This window comes from Ranitomeya variabilis, chromosome 4 (assembly GCF_051348905.1).
Source record: "Ranitomeya variabilis isolate aRanVar5 chromosome 4, aRanVar5.hap1, whole genome shotgun sequence".
Lineage (NCBI taxonomy): Eukaryota > Metazoa > Chordata > Amphibia > Anura > Dendrobatidae > Ranitomeya > Ranitomeya variabilis.
The window spans coordinates 306,435,804-306,457,630 of NC_135235.1; the positions used below are offsets into that span (position 1 = coordinate 306,435,804).

At 45.2% G+C, this 21,827-nt stretch overlaps 2 protein-coding genes across 4 annotated transcripts in view; one reads left to right on the forward strand and one right to left on the reverse strand.

The window, feature by feature from the left end:
- Positions 1-7,609, reverse strand: part of KLHL21 (kelch like family member 21) — a 61,056-nt gene extending 53,447 nt beyond the window's left edge. Inside the window, exon 1 of one of the 2 annotated variants that reach the window (XM_077250391.1) lies at positions 7,547-7,609. The gene's annotated coding sequence lies outside the window, so the exon portion shown is untranslated. Of the gene's footprint in view, positions 1-1,563; positions 1,667-7,546 lie in introns of those variants that run through there. The other variant, XM_077250390.1, reaches the window with a different exon arrangement.
- PHF13 (PHD finger protein 13) lies at positions 2,940-20,459 on the forward strand. 2 transcript variants are annotated; one of them, XM_077250392.1, is made up of 4 exons: positions 2,940-3,411; positions 14,444-14,545; positions 16,324-16,915; positions 20,092-20,451. In XM_077250392.1, exons 1-4 carry the CDS (start codon positions 3,352-3,354, stop codon positions 20,316-20,318), a joined length of 981 nt encoding a protein of 326 aa, XP_077106507.1. In that variant the 5' UTR covers positions 2,940-3,351; the 3' UTR covers positions 20,319-20,451. The 2 variants fall into 2 exon arrangements, with proteins under 2 accessions (XP_077106507.1, XP_077106508.1); XM_077250393.1 differs by lacking the exon at positions 2,940-3,411 and adding an exon at positions 7,600-8,120 and having other exon boundaries at positions 20,092-20,459.
- The last annotated feature ends 1,368 nt before the right edge of the window (positions 20,460-21,827 follow it).

Genomic DNA, 21,827 nt, shown 5'->3' on the forward strand with positions numbered 1-21,827 from the left:
CAGCGCCCAGGAGATCCGGACATCAGAGGGGGTGAGTATAACCAATTTTTATTATTTTTATCATTACTATTGATGCTGCATATTGCTGCATATGCAGCATCAATAGTACAGGAGTAATCCCGCAGCGGAAACCGTGGAACTAACCGCGATAAATCTGCAGGGATAACCGCAGCGGTTTTGCCCTGCAGATTTATCAATTCTGCTGCGAGATAAACCTGCAGAGCACGCCGCAAAGTGTGAACATGGCCTTACATGTGAGGAGGGGTATACATAATAAAAACAAGTACAATAATCTAGAACAATACAAGTCACAACTGGTACAGGAGGAGAGAGGACCCTGCCCGCGAGGGCTCACAATCTACAAGGGATGGGTGAGGATACAGTAGGTGAGTATATTTGCTCATCACTAGAAGCTATATCAAAATTATGCCCAGATCAAAGAACGGGAGGCCACGTCCCTGAGTGCAAGAACCTAAAGCAAAACCAAAAAACTGAAATAGTGTGCAAACCCATTTTACTATGTGTACAAAGTTTTCAGCTTAATCTCATCTACATGCAGAGGTTTTTTTGTATGGAATCAGTCCACAAATTGGCTTTTGTTGCTTTTTGTTTCCAAATCTGAACCATGACAATTTCTGCTGTAGAAATGCACCTTCTGTGCTGGATTTTACCCATTCATTTTAAGGCTATGTGCACACGATGCGGATTTAGTGCGGATCCGCAGCGTTTTTTTCCGCGCAGAAACGCTGCAGATCTGCAAAGTGATTTACAGTACAATGTAAATCAATAGGAAAAAAAAATGCTGTGCTAATGGTGCGAAAAATTCCGCATGAAAAATGATGCGGAACAAAAGGAGTAGCATGTCACTTCTTTTGTGCGGATCTGCAGCGTTTCTGCACCCTTCCATTATAGAAATCTGCAGGGGTAAAAAATGCATGAAATCCGCACAAAATCCACAGCAAAACCAAACCAAAAATGCACAAAATCCGCATAAAAAATGCGTCAAATCTGCACCTGCGTTTTCTGCCAGGAGATGCAGATTTTGTGCAGAAAATTCTGCACCCCAATCCGCAACGTGCGCACATAGCCTAATAGGGACCCTGAATCCGCAGGTTAGACCACTGGCCTGGCATTGTTTTTTTTACATTTATTAGTGCATTTCTGCAACCTCCTCCCAAAAAAGTACATGATTAAGTGCAGAAAATATGTGTGGATTTTAGATACATAAATGTTGCAGATTCAGTGTATAAATCCAGATAAATACACATTAAATATGCAACATGTGAACCTATCCTCGCACGCTTAAAAAGTTGGCAAATTCACAATATTGATGGCAAAATAAAAATAAGCATTTAGCCAAAGTTGCCAGACAGAGGCAAGATCTACATATCCATAACATTAGCCATGTAGTTCACCATATCTCCACCTATATCAGTACATAAGGCACTTGTACGTCAGCCACAACTAGAGTAAACTGCCCTGGAAAACTACAACTCTCAGCATGCCCTAATAGTCACAACAGGTGCCGACTTTACACGTTGACTGACCTGGCAGACGTCTCACCTGGCTGAGCTCTGTAAGCCTGTGGCTCACTGCAGTAAGTTTATGGCTCTCTATAAATAAAGGCGTATACGCAGCACTTCCTTGCGTGCTCTAAACCGGCCCGTCTCTGTGCATGACGTGAAATATTGCGCAAACACGCAGCGCTGCGAAAAGATCCCCGGCCACTCAAACATCCTGTTACAGATCTGCACAATGGGTGTGACCTGTGCTGAAAGCCAATAATATAATAATAATAATAATAATAAATCTTTATTTATATAGCACCAACATATTCCGCAGCGCTTTACAATTCAACAGTTCATATACAAGTCACAAGTAACAGCATTAAAGATAATACAATAATTAAAGCAAGCAAGAAAGTCGTGCAAGGTGGAAGCAGAGAGGGCTCATTCAGACGTTAGTGATTTTCTCATAGGAGAAAATCAGTGCGAATTTCATCAGTGTTTTAGTGATGGCATCTGAGTGATGTCCGATTTTTTCACATACCCATAGACTTCCCTTGTCAATTTTGATCTGAGACTCCTATCAATAGTGGACATTTCTCAGTGATAGTGCACAGGCTGCTTGATCTGCGAAAAATCACATGTGAACAGCCCTGTTCACTATCATAGGAATAAGTGCTATCCGTGGACAAAAAAAATCTATATACATGCCCAAGGACCAAAGAAACGTAAGCATGTACTAGTCCCATCTGTTTTGCATTTATAGTGCTAGCTTTAATGGGGCATATCTTCTGTATCCATCCATGAGTTGCAGAGAGCCCAAGAAGACAGATATTTATGTCAAAGCACTTGTTCTTGTGTTTTTACACCAGTCCATGGACTAAAGACCCTTGAAATAGCTGATGAGCAAATGTGCCGAGGGTCAGACCTGCACCAATCTGATATCGATGATCTGTTCTAATGATAGGCCATCATCCTGGAAAACCACTTTAAATTGAAAGGCAGCACCTCTATAAGGCTATTGTCACACAAAAGCAGAAGAAAACAATTTTTGGGGTGCTCCATCATATGGAACTATTACTTCTAGAGGAGAAATCTCCATGATACGGTACTGGGTGAAAGCACTTTACCATAGCACTCAATGTGCCACTGCATTGAGAGTGGGACTTCAGTGGTAAGAACTACTAAGAATTGACTGCTTATCTCACATGTGATGTCATATGGCAGCAGCTTTATTGTACCCTGCTGTTGGGAAGCAAAAAAAAAAAAAAAGATTGGGCATGTTGAACTTTAGCATGACCAGTCCATTGTCCATGGAAGATATGCACCACCATTGATTGGCTTTTGCTTACTCTTTCCCTCTATGTGGCAGTAAATGTGCATGATTGACTAATATGTGCATGCATGTTAATAGGGAGTTAGATGTTTGCCCATACGAACCTGAGAGCCAGTAAAGCAGGGGTTGGCGCATGCACAATAAACTGCCACGTGCATGCGCCTAGGAGTGGGCAGCGTCGCGGATGCACACAGGCATCTTACAAACCTTCAGCAGTTGACCAGCAAAGCCCCCTACAAATTGGAGATCACCTATGACAAGCATAATTTTACTCTCTCGCTCTAATTGTCCGATCGTTTCTCTGCCCTGGGTATGTTGTATAACTGCTGGAGGATCTTAGTTAGGCCATAGAAATGGGGATAACGACAAGGCGATGGTGAGACACTAAAAGGGCGAGTGGACAGCCTGGTGGATTGGAACTTGTCGGACCAGTATACATTTGTTGTGAGTTGAGGACCTGAAAAACGTGAAGCATCTAGACAAGCAAAGCTCCTCTCAAAAAGGCTGCAAATGCTGCAGGTGGCTGAGGACCTACGGGATCCCATCAGGGAAAGCAGACAAAAGGAACAGGTAGGTCCAGATACATAGGTACGGTTAGTATTGGATTAATGAGTTTGACCATGAATCTTTTTATAATGGGTAGCACAATTTTGAGGCTGTGCATAATTTTTGCACCAGTTACTCAATGATAAACTCACACATATGTTGTCCGTTTTCACCCCCGGGTGCTATTTTGTTGAGTAGTAAGTTCCCTTTCCCCATATGGGAGTGTAAGGGCACCATAGTCCCATCAAACATAAAGGAATCTGAGATTATATTGGGCAACTACCATGTGAAAGATGACAAATGGCATGTACGTACATGTTAAAGGGGTGGTTCAGGGCTCAGATAGCGATGACCTATCCTTACGACAAGTCATCAATGTCAGCTCCGTGGGTGTCCGAAATTTGGCATCCCCACTGATCAGCTGTTTGCAGGTCTTGTGGCAGTTGGAAGTAAAAATGGTACAGAGCCAGGACATCACAGCTCCTTGCACTGCGTATTGGCCATTCTCGAATGCTACAACTCCGCTCCCATTGAAGTGAATAAAAACAGCTCCTGTAGCCAGATTATGGCCACTACATCATGTAAGGAGCTTTGGGGTCCAGGCTCCATTCATTAATTCCAGCCACAGTGGGACCTGCAAACAGCAGTGAGTGGGGGGAACCAACCGCTGTACATTGGGGTGACCCAATCCTAATGGGTGATGGAGGTGGAAGAAGCCAAAATATAATGATCATCTGCAATAGTCGTCCGTGGGATCACTTGTGTGAAAGACCCCAAAAGCAGTATGACAGATATAACAGGCTGATCGGGGAGCCAGTTGGAAACTTTAGGGTGCTTTCACATTGCGTCTAGTTACACGCCGTCGGGTCTACTACGTCAGAGTGTGCACCTCCAGTAGGCCTACACGTCTGAAAAAGATGCATGTCAAAGAGCACATTCACTCTGCCGGCACCATTATAGTCCATGGTCCCAAAGACAAGTATAGTTTTAGAGACTACGGTAGATTATATGAGTGACTGAACAGCCTAAAGCCCCATACACACTGTACATAGCCGGCAGCCAAAGATTAGATACACAGCTATCTCCTTGGCACTCCCAAACACGGAAGAGCTCGGCTGACCAAGTGCTCCTGTGCTCTCTATAGACAGCAGCTGTGACTCCTCTAATGGTGGCTTATCTATTAGAGATCAAAAGAATCAGCAGTTTGATATTGAACATGCCAGATCCTTCTATCCCCCAACATCATCTGTCAGTGGACAGTCAGGGGCCCCTTTGATATCTGCGGATTTGATAACGAGACCCTAATTCCGGGCGTCACTTACTGGGCTGCTTGCTTGTAGTCTTGATAAAATCACTGTTTTATCCACAGGAGATTATCACTAGAAGTCTAGTAAACCTACTGCCATGTAGTCCTCTATATTCATAAGCTCTGTATAATCTAATCCTCTCCCCACCACTAATTGGCAGCTTTCTGCCTATGCACAGTGTACACAGAAAGCTGCCAATAAGTGTCGCGGGGTTATATAGAGCTTAGCGTTCAGAGAGCCTCAGCAGATAAACTGTGATTTTATCAAAATTGCAGCAAAGTAGCCCAGTAAGTGACACTTCACTGGAATCAGGGTCTCTGGCCCTACATTATGCTGCTCAGATGGGTTTGCAAAAAGTGGTGAGATTCCCTTTAAAGGGAACCAGTCAAGCAACTTTAAAGATCCTGTGCTGCAGCAGGTGGCTGACAGGTCTCTCCCTATGTATACAGGAGATACCTGGTAATCACCTGCAGTAGTGCAGAGAAGAGTCGGCCGGGGGAGCACCAGACTAGTCTGATTTCCAGCTACAGTCTTTGGCCGGGTCTTTAAGGTATATTTTCTCTGAAACACAGCCAAACTGCAGGATTTGGGCAGCATTGTCTAACAGGTTCCCTTTAGGGTATGTGAACACATGTTTTTGAGGGCTGCGGAAACGGATTTCACAAATCCGCAGGTAAAAGGCACTGCGTTTTACCTGCGGATTTACTGCGGTTTTTATGCGGATTTTGTGTGGATTCCACCTGCGGTTTTACACCTGCGGATTCCTATTATGGAGCAGGTGTAAACCGCTGCGGAATCTAACCCGCATTTTTTTCCGCAGTATGGGCACTGCGGATTGCGTTTTCCATAGGTTTACATTGTACTGTAAACGCATGGAAAGCTGCTGCGGACACGCAGCTGCAGATCTGCAGCAAAATCCGTAACGTGTGCACATAGCCTTAATCATGAGATGTTCATCTGCAAACTACTGGCAGATTCTGCTTAATTTGCTGACATCTCTTTAGAATCTGATATTCTGATATCCAGGGTGGTTATACCCTCAAGATTTCACTGCTGGGAGCTTCATGGCCGAGCAGCTGCATGCAGCCTTACATCACCAAGCACAATGTCAAGAGTCGGATGGAGTGGTGTAAATCCACCAATGGACTCTGGAGGAAACGTGTTCTGTGCAGTGACGGATCACACTTTTCTATCTGCCATCTGACGGATGAGTCTGGGTTTGGTGAATGTCAGGAGAACGTTACCTGGCATTATGTTACATTGTGTGCCCCTTGTAGTTTGCTGGAGGAGGGATAATGCTATGGGGATGTTTTTCGTGGTCGGCTACGGCCTTTTAGTTCCAGTGAAGGGAAATCTTAGTGCTTCGTTCCGTGTATTAGACATTTTGTAGCTTCCAGCTTTGTGGGAATAGTTTGGGGAAGGCTTTTTTTCTGTTCCCCATCTTTATTTTGTGTTTCCAGCCGACAATGACCATTCAACACACTGGCGGAGACTTTTTCTATCACTTGCACTTGATTATGGCTTCCTGGATTATTTCCCCTCACCCACCTCCTGCTCCATACTAATGATGTGACCTAGTGGCACATGGCAGCAGAGCCCAGCACGGCAGCCTGCAGGTCAGGGGGGCTCCGTGTGAGCCCAGCACGGCAGCCTGCAGGTCAGGGGGGCTCCGTGTGAGCCCAGCACGGCAGCCTGCAGGTCAGGGGGGCTCCGTGTGAGCCCAGCACGGCAGCCAGCAGCTCAGGGGGGCTCCGTGTGAGCCCAGCACGGCAGCCTGCAGGTCAGGGGGGCTCCGTGTGAGCCCAGCACGGCAGCCTGCAGGTCAGGGGGGCTCCGTGTGAGCCCAGCACGGCAGCCTGCAGGTCAGGGGGGCTCCGTGTGAGCCCAGCACGGCAGCCAGCAGCTCAGGGGGGCTCCGTGTGAGCCCAGCACGGCAGCCTGCAGGTCAGGGGGGCTCCGTGTGAGCCCAGCACGGCAGCCTGCAGGTCAGGGGGGCTCCGTGTGAGCCCAGCACGGCAGCCTGCAGGCCAGGGGGGCTCCGTGTGAGGCCAGCACGGCAGCCTGCAGGTCAGGGGGGCTCCGTGTGAGCCCAGCACGGCAGCCTGCAGGTCAGGGGGGCTCCGTGTGAGCCCAGCACGGCAGCCTGCAGGTCAGGGGGGCTCCGTGTGAGCCCAGCACGGCAGCCTGCAGGTCAGGGGGGCTCCGTGTGAGCCCAGCACGGCAGCCTGCAGGTCAGGGGGGCTCCGTGTGAGCCCAGCACGGCAGCCTGCAGGTCAGGGGGGCTCCGTGTGAGGCCAGCACGGCAGCCTGCAGGTCAGGGGGGCTCCGTGTGAGCCCAGCACGGCAGCCTGCAGGTCAGGGGGGCTCCGTGTGAGCCCAGCACGGCAGCCTGCAGGCCAGGGGGGCTCTATGCGAGCCTGCAGGTCACGGGGGCTCTGTGTGAGCCCAGCACGGCAGCCTGCAGCTCAGGGGGGCTCTGTGTGAGCCCAGCACGGCAGCCTGCAGCTCAGGGGGGCTCTGTGTGAGCCCAGCAGTCTGCAGGTGGGGGGGTATAGCAGCCTGCAGGTCAGAGGGGCTCTGTGTGACCTACAGGCTGAGCAGTGAGCCTGCTTGGCCGCGCCCACACAGCACACGTGACCTATAGCCTAACCTACATACATACGTATACCACCTATAGCATTAGCACAATCTCTTCCTACCACCTAATAAGAAAATATAAACATTGCAATAAAGTGATATTGAGTATATATATGTAACCACCCGCTTCCTGAGCAGCTAAAGCACTTTTTAACGACTTTGGTCGTTTTCAATAAAGTTGGTTGATTTAAAAAAAAACAAAAAAAAACACCTACCCTCAGCCGGCAGAGAGGAGAGGGAGAAAACTACAAGTCCCGGCGTGCTCCGCGGCGTGGGTGATTTCCTCCAGAGACTGACCAATCCTACCAAGGAGGAGAGATTAACAAAAGCAAATTGTCAGTGACATCAGAAGCGGCTGCTAGGAGGGTGAGAGGGAGAGCAGCAAAGAGAACCACAGATCCATTGAAAGCTGGAGGAGTTGGCTGGAGCTGGTGAACAGTGCCAGCATTTCATTTTTTGGGGGTGGCAGTTTTGTGATTTGTGGGGTGGGCTGCTGATTATGCGGTGTGAAGATATGATCTGAGGTTTGGAGAGCTTGGCTGTGCCTGGGGTCGGACACCTGACCCTCCCTAGGATTGCCCCCCAACTTTTGCAGGACCCCCATCTGAGAAGAATCTCTATTTAAAGCCCCTACAGATCAAAGGGGCGACCCCACTCCTACCTGGACCAGCACATTCCCTGGGGTCCCCACTTTCTGAGGATCTCCCACCCCCCCTGGACTGACCCCCTATTTTTGCCCATTGCCCCCCACTCATGGATACTGCATCAACCTCAACTTTTGATTCCGAGGTAAGTTGATTGTACTCCCCATATGTGTGTGCAGGCAGCAGTGTACCCTCCCCCTCCCCAGCACCCCTTGTCTGTGTGTACCCCAATACTCCCCTCCCCCACAGTAGCAGTGCCTGTATTGTGCCCCCGAATGTTGGGCTGTCTGTGTAGATCTCACTCCCTGACCCATCTCTCATTACAACTTGCGCCATCTTGTCCTTGCAACAACAAAAAAAGTATTTTTGTAACCCCAGAAAGGAGCCCCCCATGTCCCTGTCCGTACCCCTGATTAGCCCCTGCCTGCCCCCTTTTCCCCTATAGGACCTTTTGTAGGGATTTTCTTGTCTGTGGCATGGCTTGTGCTCTCCAGGTAGCTAAGCCTGGCAGTGTGATCACCAGAAATCACCATCTTGAATGCACTCTCCATAGTCAGGACTATGAGGCGTGACCACACTCACATTTTGGGGTACAGGGGGCATCTGAATGGTCAATACACCCCTGATTTTAGAAGATTAAGGGGGATACAGTGAGGGTGTGTGAGATCTTGCAGGCATGGTGGGAGATTGGGGGAGGGGGCGGTAAATGAACCAGCTCTATCCAGACAGGCGACCCCCCCACTTCTGTGATCATGCCTGCACTGTTATGGGGGGTCCTCCTATGTCCCCCTTAAACAGCTTATTTTTAGTTTTCTTCACTTTAACCCTTTTCAAGCCACTGTGCAGATCTTAACCCAGCAGCTGGCAGACATGTAGTCCTCTGTTATAACGCCTAATATACCCCCATAGGGACAATATGTGGGGGGCTATAGACGTGGATGGTTAGGAGAGGACCCCCATCTCCCACCTTTTAGTGCTAGGTTGCCCACCTTTAAAGTTAGGATCAGGATGTCACTGCAAAGTGTTGCTATAAAGGGCGAAATTGCCTATAAATTCGGTATTTAAAAGTGTGAAGTGCAAAGAGCCCCCCTTGAGACCACCCTATGAGCCCCTGATTCTAGAAAAATGCGGGCGGGTGGGGAGATGAGGGTGGCAGGATGACTACACCCACTGTCTCTGGGATTCCTTATCTGCTTTGTTAGGGGGGTGGTGAGGGTGTTTGCCTTTGGGGGGCTGACATTTGGTAGTGGGTGCCCCCCTAGAGGATGGTGCATTTTCAGGAAGTGTTGGGGGGTCCTTCCTCACTAACCCCCTCCCTCCCTTTTTCTGCCATGGCTTTATATTGTATAGACATTTATATCCTTGCTGTAAATTCTCAGTTTTGCCCATTTATATGTGATCTGAGAGCCCCACAACGTGGAGGTGGGGGAGGGGGCAGCTCCTGCTGTGACCATTTTTTTTTTAATCCTAATGAGTCCTTGTAGAGCCCCCCACTCTTTTCTAACACAAGGGTCAGCCCTATAAAGCCACTTCTCCCCCAATCCTGCCTCATTTTTGGCTACAATCAAACATTAAAATGCTTATTGTGTGTCTGGCCAGCAGCCAAGAGGAGGAGTTGCTTGTTACATTGTATCAGTGAGGCAGGAGGGGGCAGGGGGTTAATAAGAAGACCCCCTTCAGAATGTGGATGCTTTTAGGCTTGTGCTGCAGACTGACCTCCATGGAACCTGCCACTTGTACTGTGTTCCATACTTCCCAGGGCTGTTACAATGTATCTTATTGCTATTGTTACATTGTATCTGGGGCAGAGACCACTTTTCTCTGTAGATTCTAACTGGTGTTTGTTTCTGCCGAGTCAGTTATCTCCTTGCCTTGTCTCAGCAGAGCCACCAAGCCCAGAGGGGCTGTAAGGGTTAACTGTCAGTCACAGCCCTGCTCCTCCCTTGGGCTCTCCTTCAGCCTCCTCCTATACAGTGTCACTAGGGCTAGGGATGTCCCTTAAGGCTGCAGTTCCACTGTTCACCATATACCTCCCCCCTCCAGCACCTGAGCCTGCAACATGTTCCCCCTGGTCAAGTCTAGGCTGGCAGTGCACAGGTTAAGGGCTTTCCGCTTCCTGATCCTGTCTGTTACATATCTATCCATATGCTTCAATTAATTAGCATCCTTAGTGATCCTTAGTTATCATTTAGATTTCTATGACATATGCTTGGATTTTGATGTGTGGGAGGGGGGTTAGGACCCCTAATATTGCAGATTTTTGATTTGCTAATGTCAGTGCAGCAATTATTGTATTGAACCTTATGCTGCTGTATTCAAGGTCAGCACAATTACTGTCTTAAAGTGACCCTGTACCTGCCACACACCTTGTCATATGTGACCGATAATGGGCACCAGTGGTGATTATCATTGTGGACCATTATAAATCAGATTTCTCAGGAAAACTTTAAGAATGTAATTGTGACAAGTATGTGGTGGACTGTGTGGCGGTGTGATATATCATTATGACAGCTGATCTGTGGCTGCAGCAGTCAGTGCTCCCATTGTATGACTACAGTACTCCTGGCCAGGCTTCTAGACCAGACAGATCACCCAGATGGTGCAGGTCGCACAGGAATCCTGGCCTGGCAAGGGCTCTGCTAGTCTGCAGCACACAAGGCTGGGTCAGTACCATAGGGGCAGTCTGATACATTTTTGTGTTTTTTTTTCTTCTTTTTTTAATTCACAATTATGCACCATACTTATAGGGTATTAATACGTCTTAGCTGAGCCTGTTTTCTTATATTAGCGTGCATAAACTCTATACAGATGTAGGTGTATAGAAACTAGTAATAATCTTTATTTTTATATAGCACCAACATATTCCGCAGCACTTTAGAGTTTGCACACATTATCAGAAACTGTACTGAGTGTGTGTGTGTGTGTGTGTGTGTGTGTGTGTGTGTGTGTGTGTGTATATATATATATATGTATATGTGTGTGTGTCCTGTGTATGTGTTTAGAAACTGTCGTATTTGTGCTGTTCACATGAGTCATTCTATACGTAATGTATATCATGTGTGTACACAAACTGGATACATGTACGTATTCTAATTGTGCTGCATATGTATGTCCGGCACGTGAGTGTATATAAATTGTAATGTGCTTCATACATATGTGTATATAAATTGATGCATATGTATAGAAGCTATTTACTGTATACACTTGTGTGAATGTATAGAAGCTCTGTAGATGTACACAACCATCCTGTCTTTGGGCACTAACCATATGTAACCCCTGTGAGCTCCTGGGGAGCGAGCTCTTATTGTGTGGGATCTCACAATGGCACCATTCTTACAAACCTCCGCCAAGTCTCTGCACACCCAGTTACGGTCAGAGAGCCAATAAATGCCACCATATAAAAGGGTGGGGGCATGTAGGAGCCGTAAAGGGTTTAATCAATTCCGGTACATGTCATGGTGATCTCTGTAAGTGATATGGTGAAATGTTATTGTATTTAGTGCTACTGCCAGCCACAGTGCTGGAGATGGGACACTGGACCTGGCCCGAACCTCTAAGAAGCTGTTTGCTTGTCAGATGAGTGTGAGCTATTGTTCCCTGTTATCAGCCAGGTAGACAGAGGAGAGGCTGTGACTGTTGTGTTCTTCAGTAGGATGAGCCTGTATCTCTCTCTCTCTATGTGACCGGTATCCGTCTTATGAGGCTGCACCAGGTTTAGGGCTTCTTCTATTGTTTATCAGTATGGTGTTTCTTCTTTTCTCCCTCTCTATTACACTGTCTGTAGAAAGATTCCATTAGATATGATTTGTCATACATTTGCTTGGATCATTTTTCTGTTGGGGAGCGGCCCCCCAGGCTCGTCTGTATGATAATGTATGCAAACTGTAAAGAGCTGCGGAATATGTTGGCGCTATATAAAAATAAAGATGATTATTATTATTATTATTATTATTATTATTATAGCTGCTCATCTTGGGGGTGGTAGACGGATCTGACAAGCCATAGTCCGCGGATCCTGATAGGATCTGCAGAGAGAAATCGCCAGCTAGATCACAATGGAGGGGATCACTTCCTTGTCTTGAGCGTCTTGCTGTCCTCTATAGTCTTCTTGTATATCTCCGATTAGTGTTTTTGAAGCTTTTTTTTTTTTTTTTTTTGCATGATGGTGGTTAGGATTGAGGTTTCCTATGCAACTTCCTCAGCTGCAGACTTGCAGGACGGGTCACTGTGGACTGGGCAGATGAAAAAAGCAATGAATACCCTCCATTAACATGGAACTAGATCTCCTGGCCAACAGTAATAACAATATGGAGGCTGTAATCCTTTCACCCACCCCAGAGCTATAGATTATTAGGTAACGCACGGTATAAATCAGATTGAAAGTTAAATATTGAATCTCCGTTGTATCTGTGTCTGGGAAAGCTGGGTGAGGACCATTATGGCCACCATTACAGCTGCTACAGATGGTCCTGCAGGCCTCTGCTGAGACTTAAGGGCCTATAATCACATAATTGGGGTGGGTAGAAACACGGGGATGATGGAGCTTATATTCTTTTCCCAGAAACAGATCTAATAAAAAAGAGCAAAATGTAATAATAATAATCTTTATTTATATAGCGCCAACATATTCTGCAGCGCAGTACAATTCAGAGGTTCATAATATAGAATTGCCCCCAGCTATGAGATGGTCCATGAACAGTTGCGGGTGCTATAACAAAGGGTTAAGTGTTGGTCTCCATATTCAGCATTGTCCTCCTTCTGCAGTTCTGGGTTTGTCCACCAGGGGGGTCTGGAGATCTGTATGTGAATCTTGTGATTGTGTTTTTATTAGTTGTGTAAATATTATTGAATGTATATGCTAAATAGGGTGTGGTCTATGTATGTATAGGGTGAATATGAAAAATTGGCACGCCTGGCCTGTTTCTTTAAAGTGACAGGACTGTAACATCATTTATGTATATATTATAAATGTCAGTCTGTCCCTTTTTAAAAATGGTTTAATAAGCTATACAATATAAATGTGTGTGTTGTACATTGGCAATTCATCCTAATGACAGAAATACAGGCTGCAATTTCTTTACCTTGATTTAATATAGATATTTGTAGTTGGTGGCTCCCCCATGAGGTTTCTTCCGGTATTGCTTCTATCCGGCTGCAAAGTTCTGAGGTGCACATTCCCCCATTATCTTGCTGTAAACTATACTATGAGGTCACTTATTTGTCAGGGTGGATCTAAATCAATAATTGTTTGCACAGGCATGTAGCAGAATTGTGAAAGGGGAAAATGGTAAAGCAAAGGCCCCCCACTCTTCAAGGTTGGCGTTTTTCATGATAGCCTCGATGATGGGTCCCGCTGGGGTAAGATGTGCCAAATTCATTAAAAGCCATGCTCCTCTTGTTGAATTTAGCGCACCTTTTACTGCTGTGCCTTGGGATGAAATGTGCTCCTCCTCCGGTCAGGGACTGGAGTAATCTTCTGTTCTGCAGCATGAAGTTTGATTAATTTAGGACATGCTTGGCTTTCGTCCTCTCTCCATCATGGCCAAACGGACTTTTCAAAAAGTTATCAGAGCTGTGGGGCCTGGCATCGACATGGAAAAAGTTGTGCAATTTTTGCGCAACTTCGAGTTGCAGAATAATGACGAAAACTTGAATGCAAACTATTTCCGAGGTTAACGGGGTCTTGTAGGGGCTTATTCACCCCTCTCCATGGAAAATAAGTGTGAAAGGGGCGTCAGGAGAGGCGTATCCTTTGTAAGGGTAACTAGAGCATCATACATATTAAAGGGGGTCTATCACCCCCAAAATGCAAACTAAAGAGGGCTCTGCCACCATAACATACAATCACACCTGTAGCATACGTTTCATCATTTCCTTTAATTTCATATGTAAATCAGGGGGTTATGGTGCACCCTTGGCGGGGCCAAGGCTCGATGCCCCCTCAATCTGCTTTCTGAGCACTTCCCCCTTTGCCAAGAGCGAGTGCTGCCGGGGCGCAGTGACAAGAGCCATACATAACAGATTTAACATTCACGTGTATGGAGAATTCGGAAAAAGATGGCTCTGAAGCCTAGATCAAATGAGCCAACTGCTATTGCATGTGTATGGCCAAATTCAAGAGCCTACACCACTATGTAGAAGGTGTAATATTTTAGCAAATACTTACAATTACAAATGTAGTCTAGTTCTTCTGATTCTCCATGTCACTTACCCCATGTGCAGGGCATTACAGTAGGTTACGTATCCATGGTTACGCCCACTTATATAGTGACAATTAGTTGTTCATGGCTGCATCCACGGATGTATGAGTTACTGCAATGCCCTGCATGTGGGGAAGCAACATAGCTAATCAGAAGAACTATACATTTCTAATTTGAGGTATTTGCTAATATTATTATTATCACACCTGTTGGGATAGGCTCTTGGATATATATAATATATTTAGATTTTCTATCTTTTTTGTTTTAGGATGGAACACCAAACTACAGGCGGAGGAGGACTGTGGAGGATTTCAACCAGTTCTGTACGTTTGTGCTGGCATATGCAGGATACATACCGTACCCAGAAGAGGTAAGCGAGCATATACAGCTATATTGGAATTTACGGAGCCTAAAGTGACACTCTTCATTCATGTCGTCTCTGATGTTCGTGAGGTTTGTGATTTCGGTAAATGGCTGATTTAAAAAAATAAACATTATTTGGGATGTTTTCTAGAATGTAAATAAAAGATTTAGCATTTTTTATCGCAATTCCTATTGCATCTTATTTGCTATTTCCATAAATTTGGCTCATTTATGGCGTATCAAAAAACGCCAGAACCAATACTTGAGTGTTAGGCCCCTAGGTAGATCCTCTCTACACCTCCTGAGCGCAGTGGAGCCCTCTCACGTTACATCATAAATTATCAAGCACGCGGTTATAAGGGAAGGAGAAAAATAAATGGTGTGCGGTCAAACAAACTTATTGGTTTGGCAAAGTTTGCATCAGAGAAATTAAATGTAATCATTGAATGTGGGAAAGACCCCACAACCATAATGTGCAGGCAGAGACTGGGGGGTGTAAATAAGAAAGAAAAAATCTTTTATTTTTTTGCTTTAAGTACTCCTTTCCTCCGGATGTATGTTAACTGTAGTGTTGAATATATAATTACTGTGGCTGACGTGTGCTGTAGCTGCGGCCATTTTATAGTATTACCAATGTAATTATTATGCATTATATGTATTATAAATCACCGGTGACGTCACTAAACGGTGATTCACGAATTGTGACTATAAAAAATTGCCTCTTCCGAGAGGAATAGGACTCGAACTCTAGCTCCATCTATTGGAAGTAGCAATACTATAAGTCAATATTCACCCAAGTGGCCTTTCTACATGGCTTGGGATAACCTTGTGAAATAATTGTGAGCCACTGATCGCTTTCTGAAAAACTGGTAAACCTTCCTTTAGTTCAGCCCACAAAATGTATCAGTATTCATGTATATGGTAGGCTGTATTATAGTAGTTATATTCTTGTACATAGGGGCAGTATTATAGTAGTTATATTCTTGTACATAGGGGCAGTATTATAGTAGTTATATTCTTGTACATAGGGGGCAGTATTATAGTAGTTATATTCTTGTACATAGGGAGCAGTATTATAGTAGTTATATTCTTGTACATAGGAGCAGTATTATAGTAGTTATATTCTTGTACATAAGAGCAGTAGAATAGTAGTTATATTCTTGTACATAGGGGCAGATTATAGTAGTTATATTCTTGAATATAGGTGCAATATTATAATAGTTATACTCTTGTACATAGGAGCAGTATTATAGTAGTTATATTCTTGTACATAGAGGCAGTATTATAGTAGTTATATTCTTGTACATAGTAGCAGTATTATAGTAGTTATATTCTTGTACATAGGGAGCAGTAGTATAGTAGTTATATTCTTGTACATTGGAGCAGTATTGTAGTAGTTATATTCTTGTACATAGGGGACAGTATTAGTCTTATATATATAGCATTGCCAGTCTGGGGCACTGTCATAGTAGTTTTGTTTTTGTGCACAGGTGGTATGGGCAAAACCATAATAGTGCAAATCCACTAAAGATCATCAAAGGGGTGAATAAACTTTGAAAGTGAAACCCGTTTGATGAGTTATCGTGTTTCTTCCCCATCTCTTGACCATGCAGAGAAGCAGAATTTCTCTCCAGGGTTAGGAGAATTACGTACTGCATTCTTGATTAATATAAATGGTGGACTCTTCTGTAACTAAAGTAAAGATAATCAAGTAGATTGTGTATTTTTGTATATGTTATATCTGGAATAAGTGGTGATAATTCTTTTTATTAATCATCTGTTTAGGAGTCCCCTCTTAGAGCTGGCTCCAGTCCCCCAAATAGCACAGGAAGCACAGTAGACAGCGACAGCTGGGATTCCAGATTCCATGATGTCTCTTCCACCGGCGTTTTACCGCTCAAAAAGCGAAGAAGTTTTGGGGAGCTGAATCATGACTGCTGCTACCCCCCTATGCTGAAGCGATCCAAGCTCGGCAGCTTCCTCCTGGACCGCAAGAAACTGGACAAAATAAAGAAAAAGAAAAAGCTCAAGAAAAAGGAGCAACAAGTTGTGACAGAAGAAGACTACATGAAAACCATCATAAAGATCGAGCCGGAGGACTTTCCACCTGAGGAATTCATGCCTCCTGCTCCAGTCCTTGACCATGCATTGGATCTAAAAATCTGTCCAAAGCATGAGATTCCAGACCCAGTATTCGAGAGCTGTAACAACAGTATGGACACTTCTTCCATCATGAATTATGACTACACAGACGAAATAAAGACTGAGTACTCTGAAGTGAACCTGGGAAAACGAACAGTTATACGGCAGGGAAAGCAGGTGGTTTTCCGGGATGAAGACAGCACGGGAAACGATGAGGACATCATGGTGGATTCAGGTAAGGATACTCATTGGTGGCATGGGTTATATCTGCTTTCTAGCAAACTGAAATGTGCCATATTGTGTCATCAACATTACTTGCCATAATTGCAGCCATTTGTTCAGTCTTAAGCTATGATCCCAATTTAAAGCCACCAGTCCTCCTTATAAACGTTAGATAGTTGTCGGCCAAATAATGGTTCTGCTAATCTCTTAGCAGACAGCTATCTTGCTCGACTGTCTCATACATAGGAAAGCTTGCTTTGCCGGGGGCCCCTGTGGTTTGCCGGGGGCCCCTGTGGTTTGCCGAGGGCCCCTGTGGTTTGCCGAGGGCCCCTGTGGTTTGCCGTGGGCCCCTGTGGTTTGCCGTGGGCCCCTGTGGTTTGCCGTGGGCCCCTGTGCTCTGCCGTGGGCCCCTGTGCTCTGCCGAGGGTCCCTGTGCTCTGCCGAGGGTCCCTGTGCTCTGCCGAGGGTCCCTGTGCTCTGCCGAGGGTCCCTGTGCTCTGCCGAGGGTCCCTGTGCTCTGCCGAGGGTCCCTGTGCTCTGCCGAGGGCCCCTGTGCTCTGCCGAGGGCCCCTGTGCTCTGCCGAGGGCCCCTGTGCTCTGCCGAGGGCCCCTGTGCTCTGCCGAGGGCCCCTGTGCTCTGCCGAGGGCCCCTGTGCTCTGCCGAGGGCCCCTGTGCTCTGCCGAGGGCCCCTGTGCTCTGCCGAGGGCCCCTGTGCTCTGCCGAGGGCCCCTGTGCTCTGCCGAGGGCCCCTGTGCTCTGCCGAGGGCCCCTGTGCTCTGCCGAGGGTCCCTGTGCTCTGCCGAGGGTCCCTGTGCTCTGCCGAGGGTCCCTGTGCTCTGCCGAGGGTCCCTGTGCTCTGCCGAGGGTCCCTGTGCTCTGCCGAGGGCCCCTGTGCTCTGCCGAGGGCCCCTGTGCTCTCTTTGAAACAGCCGCAGTTAGACATCTCTGGCGGCAGCTTATCTCTTAGAGAACAAAAACATCGGCAGTCCGAAATCGGACATACCGTATCCTTCTCCTCCTGACTTCCCCTGTCGGGGACACATATACACCATGGACTGTCAGACAAACCTTTAGATATCGGTGGGTTCGACTGACATTAGTATAATGTGCATTGGAGACCTTTACTCTGGAATGTTTCCAGATACCATTTTATTGCACTTTGATCACCATCTAGTGGATGGTATTGACTCAGTGCACAAAATGGCTGCCACTACTTACAGTTTTGCCTTTCAGACCATTCCCCCTTTTTGGTTTATATTAAGCAAATGAGTAAACTACATAGGACTTAATACATTTGAGGGGTCTGTCAGTATTAATTTCAGTACTGTTAGTGTTCCTAATCGTATTGTAAGCTGCTGCCTATATGCCGATTGTATGTGCTAATGCAAAATGGCTGCTTATACTGTATGTGAAAACTAGTGCAGCTAAGATGGAGGGGTAGTTGTGGCAACCAATCAATTCAGCAGCTTTCATTTTTCCAGTGTAGGATAAAAAAAAATGCAAGAAGTGTTCTGATTGGTTGTTATTGGTAATGGCCAATTGTGTAGTTGGGGAAAAATGTAATGGATTTAAGCGCACATTCATAAAATGGAAGCCATGATACTTGGTTTACTTTGCTCTGGTTTTTTGATGTTTTCCATTATTCTGTGCTCTTACTTTCAAAATAATCCTTCCGTTTAGCATTTGATATTCCAGAAATTCTGTAAGACAATTTCATAAACCTGTCTGCTAAGAAACTGCAGTAAAAGGGCTTTTACTATAGTAGACAAAATGGCTGCCTGCACTGAGGCCTCAAGTTGGTGACGTGACTGTAGCCTGCAGAAGGGGAAGGCAGACATTTTAGTATGCGCACACAAGGGTCAGTACTGGAAAGTCTGGTCTGACAGGACTATTACCAGAAGCCATAATGCAGGCAGCCATTTTGTTATCAGCCAAAAGGTTGACAAATTTTTCTTCAAATATCAGCATCTTGTCTATGCTGATCATACACAGATATGGTATACAATGTAGGCCATGCAGATAGCTAGATAATCAAGAAATTCTGGATTTAGAATTATTTTAAAATATATATATTTATGTTTTTTACAAGTAAAATCTTTTTGTTAGGATTTGAGAGAAATGTGTTCCTGCTGGTGTAATATTCCATTACCTGACAATGATGGCCTACATTATATAGCTGTCTATGGTCTGGATAGAGAAGAAACTGATATTTAAAGTAACTGCTCTTTCTGTTATGAATCTAAGTGACTGATAACAAAATGGCTGCCTGCACTGCGGCCTCCAGGAATATCAGTAGTATTGATGTCAAACCAGACTTTCCAGTACTTCCATATAATAAGGTGTCTGCCTGCACAATCTACAGGCCGTGGTCATGTCGGCATACGTCCCATCAGGCCTCAGTGCAGGCAGCCATTTTGTCTACTGTATTAACAGCCTATTTACTGTATTTTCTTATGAGACGGTTTAACAAAATCTATGTACAGTACAAAGCACACTGAATACATGAATTCCACTACACAACTACTCCAACCACAAGGTGACTTCATTTAATGGACCCTACATCTTCTAATTTACTTATCGATGTGCCAACATGGCCTCAAATCAGGGTTAACAAAATCTGTTTTTCATTGAATTTCTGGATTATCAAATGCTAAATGAGTAGATCCGAATAAAGCCTTTCACCCTCCTTTATCTGTAAACCATCACGCTTGTGAATGAGTCCCCAGAAATTTCCTAATCATTCACCAGCGATATCTTGTCGCTTTAATTAGAATGGAGCTCATTTTGGATGAGGATCTGCACCTTGTTATAACGAGGCAATGCTTCTGTCAACAATTAATATTCAGACTATTATTTTTATTCTTCTATTCCTTTCCCTGGTAAAATGCAGTCGTCCTTCATTCCTCAATAGGCGGCGGTGGAAGCCTTCCTTGGATTGTGGGACTTTATTCCATTGATGGATCGGGGATTGATGCTGCGTTCACTCTTCGTGTCGCTGGCATCTGTGGGAGGCGTAATTCTTAAGGAGAAATTTATTTATCCTGCTAAATGATGGAGTCATTGCACTGCTGACAAGACTTAAGCTTTCTTGATGCATTTTTTAAGCTATTACTCTCTGTTATCAGTCCTAATGCACACCGGTAAAATAGTACCACATATTTTGATATGACTGTTGTATTTTATTCCAGATGATGAATCTTGGCATCTCGTCACATGTTTCTGCATGAAGCCATTCGCTGGCCGGCCGATGATCGAGTGTAATGAATGTAATATCTGGATTCACCTGTCCTGTGCCAAAATCCGCAAGTCTAATGTTCCAGAAATCTACGTTTGCCAAAAATGCAAGGACACCAAATTTGACATCAGACGATCAAACCGCTCACGTATGGGCTGTAGGAAGTTGTTTTTGGACTAAAAGAAAAAAAATAGTTGAATAACCGATGTGTGCACAGGACGTCGCAACAAAAGCACACAGGGTTACACCACTGTGCAGACTACACCAATATCCTCTCAATAAACCATGTTTGTTTTCCCGTGGGCACACACATTGACACTCACAATTGTTTTTTTTTTTTTCAATACCCAATCTGGGTTTGTTTCAAGTCATGTTTGTCTGTGTGAACTTGGGCCACACAAAGATATATATATATATATATATATATATATATATTTTTTTTTTTACCAGATTTCCCGTGAACACCTGGCAGCATCGAGGTTAAATGGCCACATAGCCTAATATTTCCATCACCCTCTCAATCCTCCAGCGAGAAATTATAGCAAAAAAAACCCGTTTATTTGCTCATTGCTGCAGTTTCGGCATAGTTTTTGTAGGTGTAAAAAACATATTTCTAGTTTGGCATGAAAGACTAGATAAAAGCAAATGTTATTTTATGTATGTTTTTTTTTTCCCCCTCCAATACACATGACAGATTGTTGTAAAGAAGTACAAACTTATAAAATGTTTCAATAAATCTTATTTTTCCTCACAGGTAGTCAGGTACAGTTACTGAGTTGTAGATTACAAACACACCTTCAAATGAGCACCATAATTTTATTTTTTATTTTTTCTATGGATGAGTCTCAATATATAATAGTTTTATCATCTTAATAAGCTGGGTTCACATTTTCACTTGCATCTGTGTGTTTATTACTTTTTATATGAAATTTTGTATTCCGACAGAATTAAAAAAAAGGCAATAAATAATACGTGCACACGGGATAAAAAATATTACAAATGGGAGATTCCTAATGTGGTGTTTTATCTACCTCTGTCCTTTTTATATTTAATTCAGAGCACGGTCTTAGGGCTTGTTTCCACTTGCGAGAAACACGTCCGTGTCTTGCATGTGGAAACCAAGTTCTGGCGTCGGCACTCCAGAGCGGAGCGTGCGGCCACATAGGATCACATGGAGCTGCACGCTCCGCTCCAATGTGCCGGCGCCAGAGCTTGGTTTCTACATGCGAGACACGGACGTGTTTCTCGCAAGTGGAAACAAGCCCTTAAAGGGAACCTGTCACCTCAAATTGACGGGATATTTAATTGCGTTTTTACCGGTCCGATGGGCGGCGTTTCATCTTCATTTCTCCACCCCGTCCGTCCCTGTTGTCCGCAATATGTTAGTGAATTAGAGTACGTGTGCGCCATAGTTGGCGGGTGCGCAATGCAATCTGTGGTCGCGCACGCACAGTATGCTTTGCCCAACTGCAGGCAAAGCCAAAAAGCATTACTGTGCATGCGCCCGCGCACCATGTCCCGCAACACCGCAAAATACTTCCAGGACATAGTGCGCGGGGGCATGCGCAGTAATGCGCGACCGAAGATTGCATTGCGCACGCGCCAACTATGGCGCACACATACTCTTAATTCACTAACATATTGCTGACAACAGGGACGGATGGGGTGGAGAAATGAAGATGAAACGCC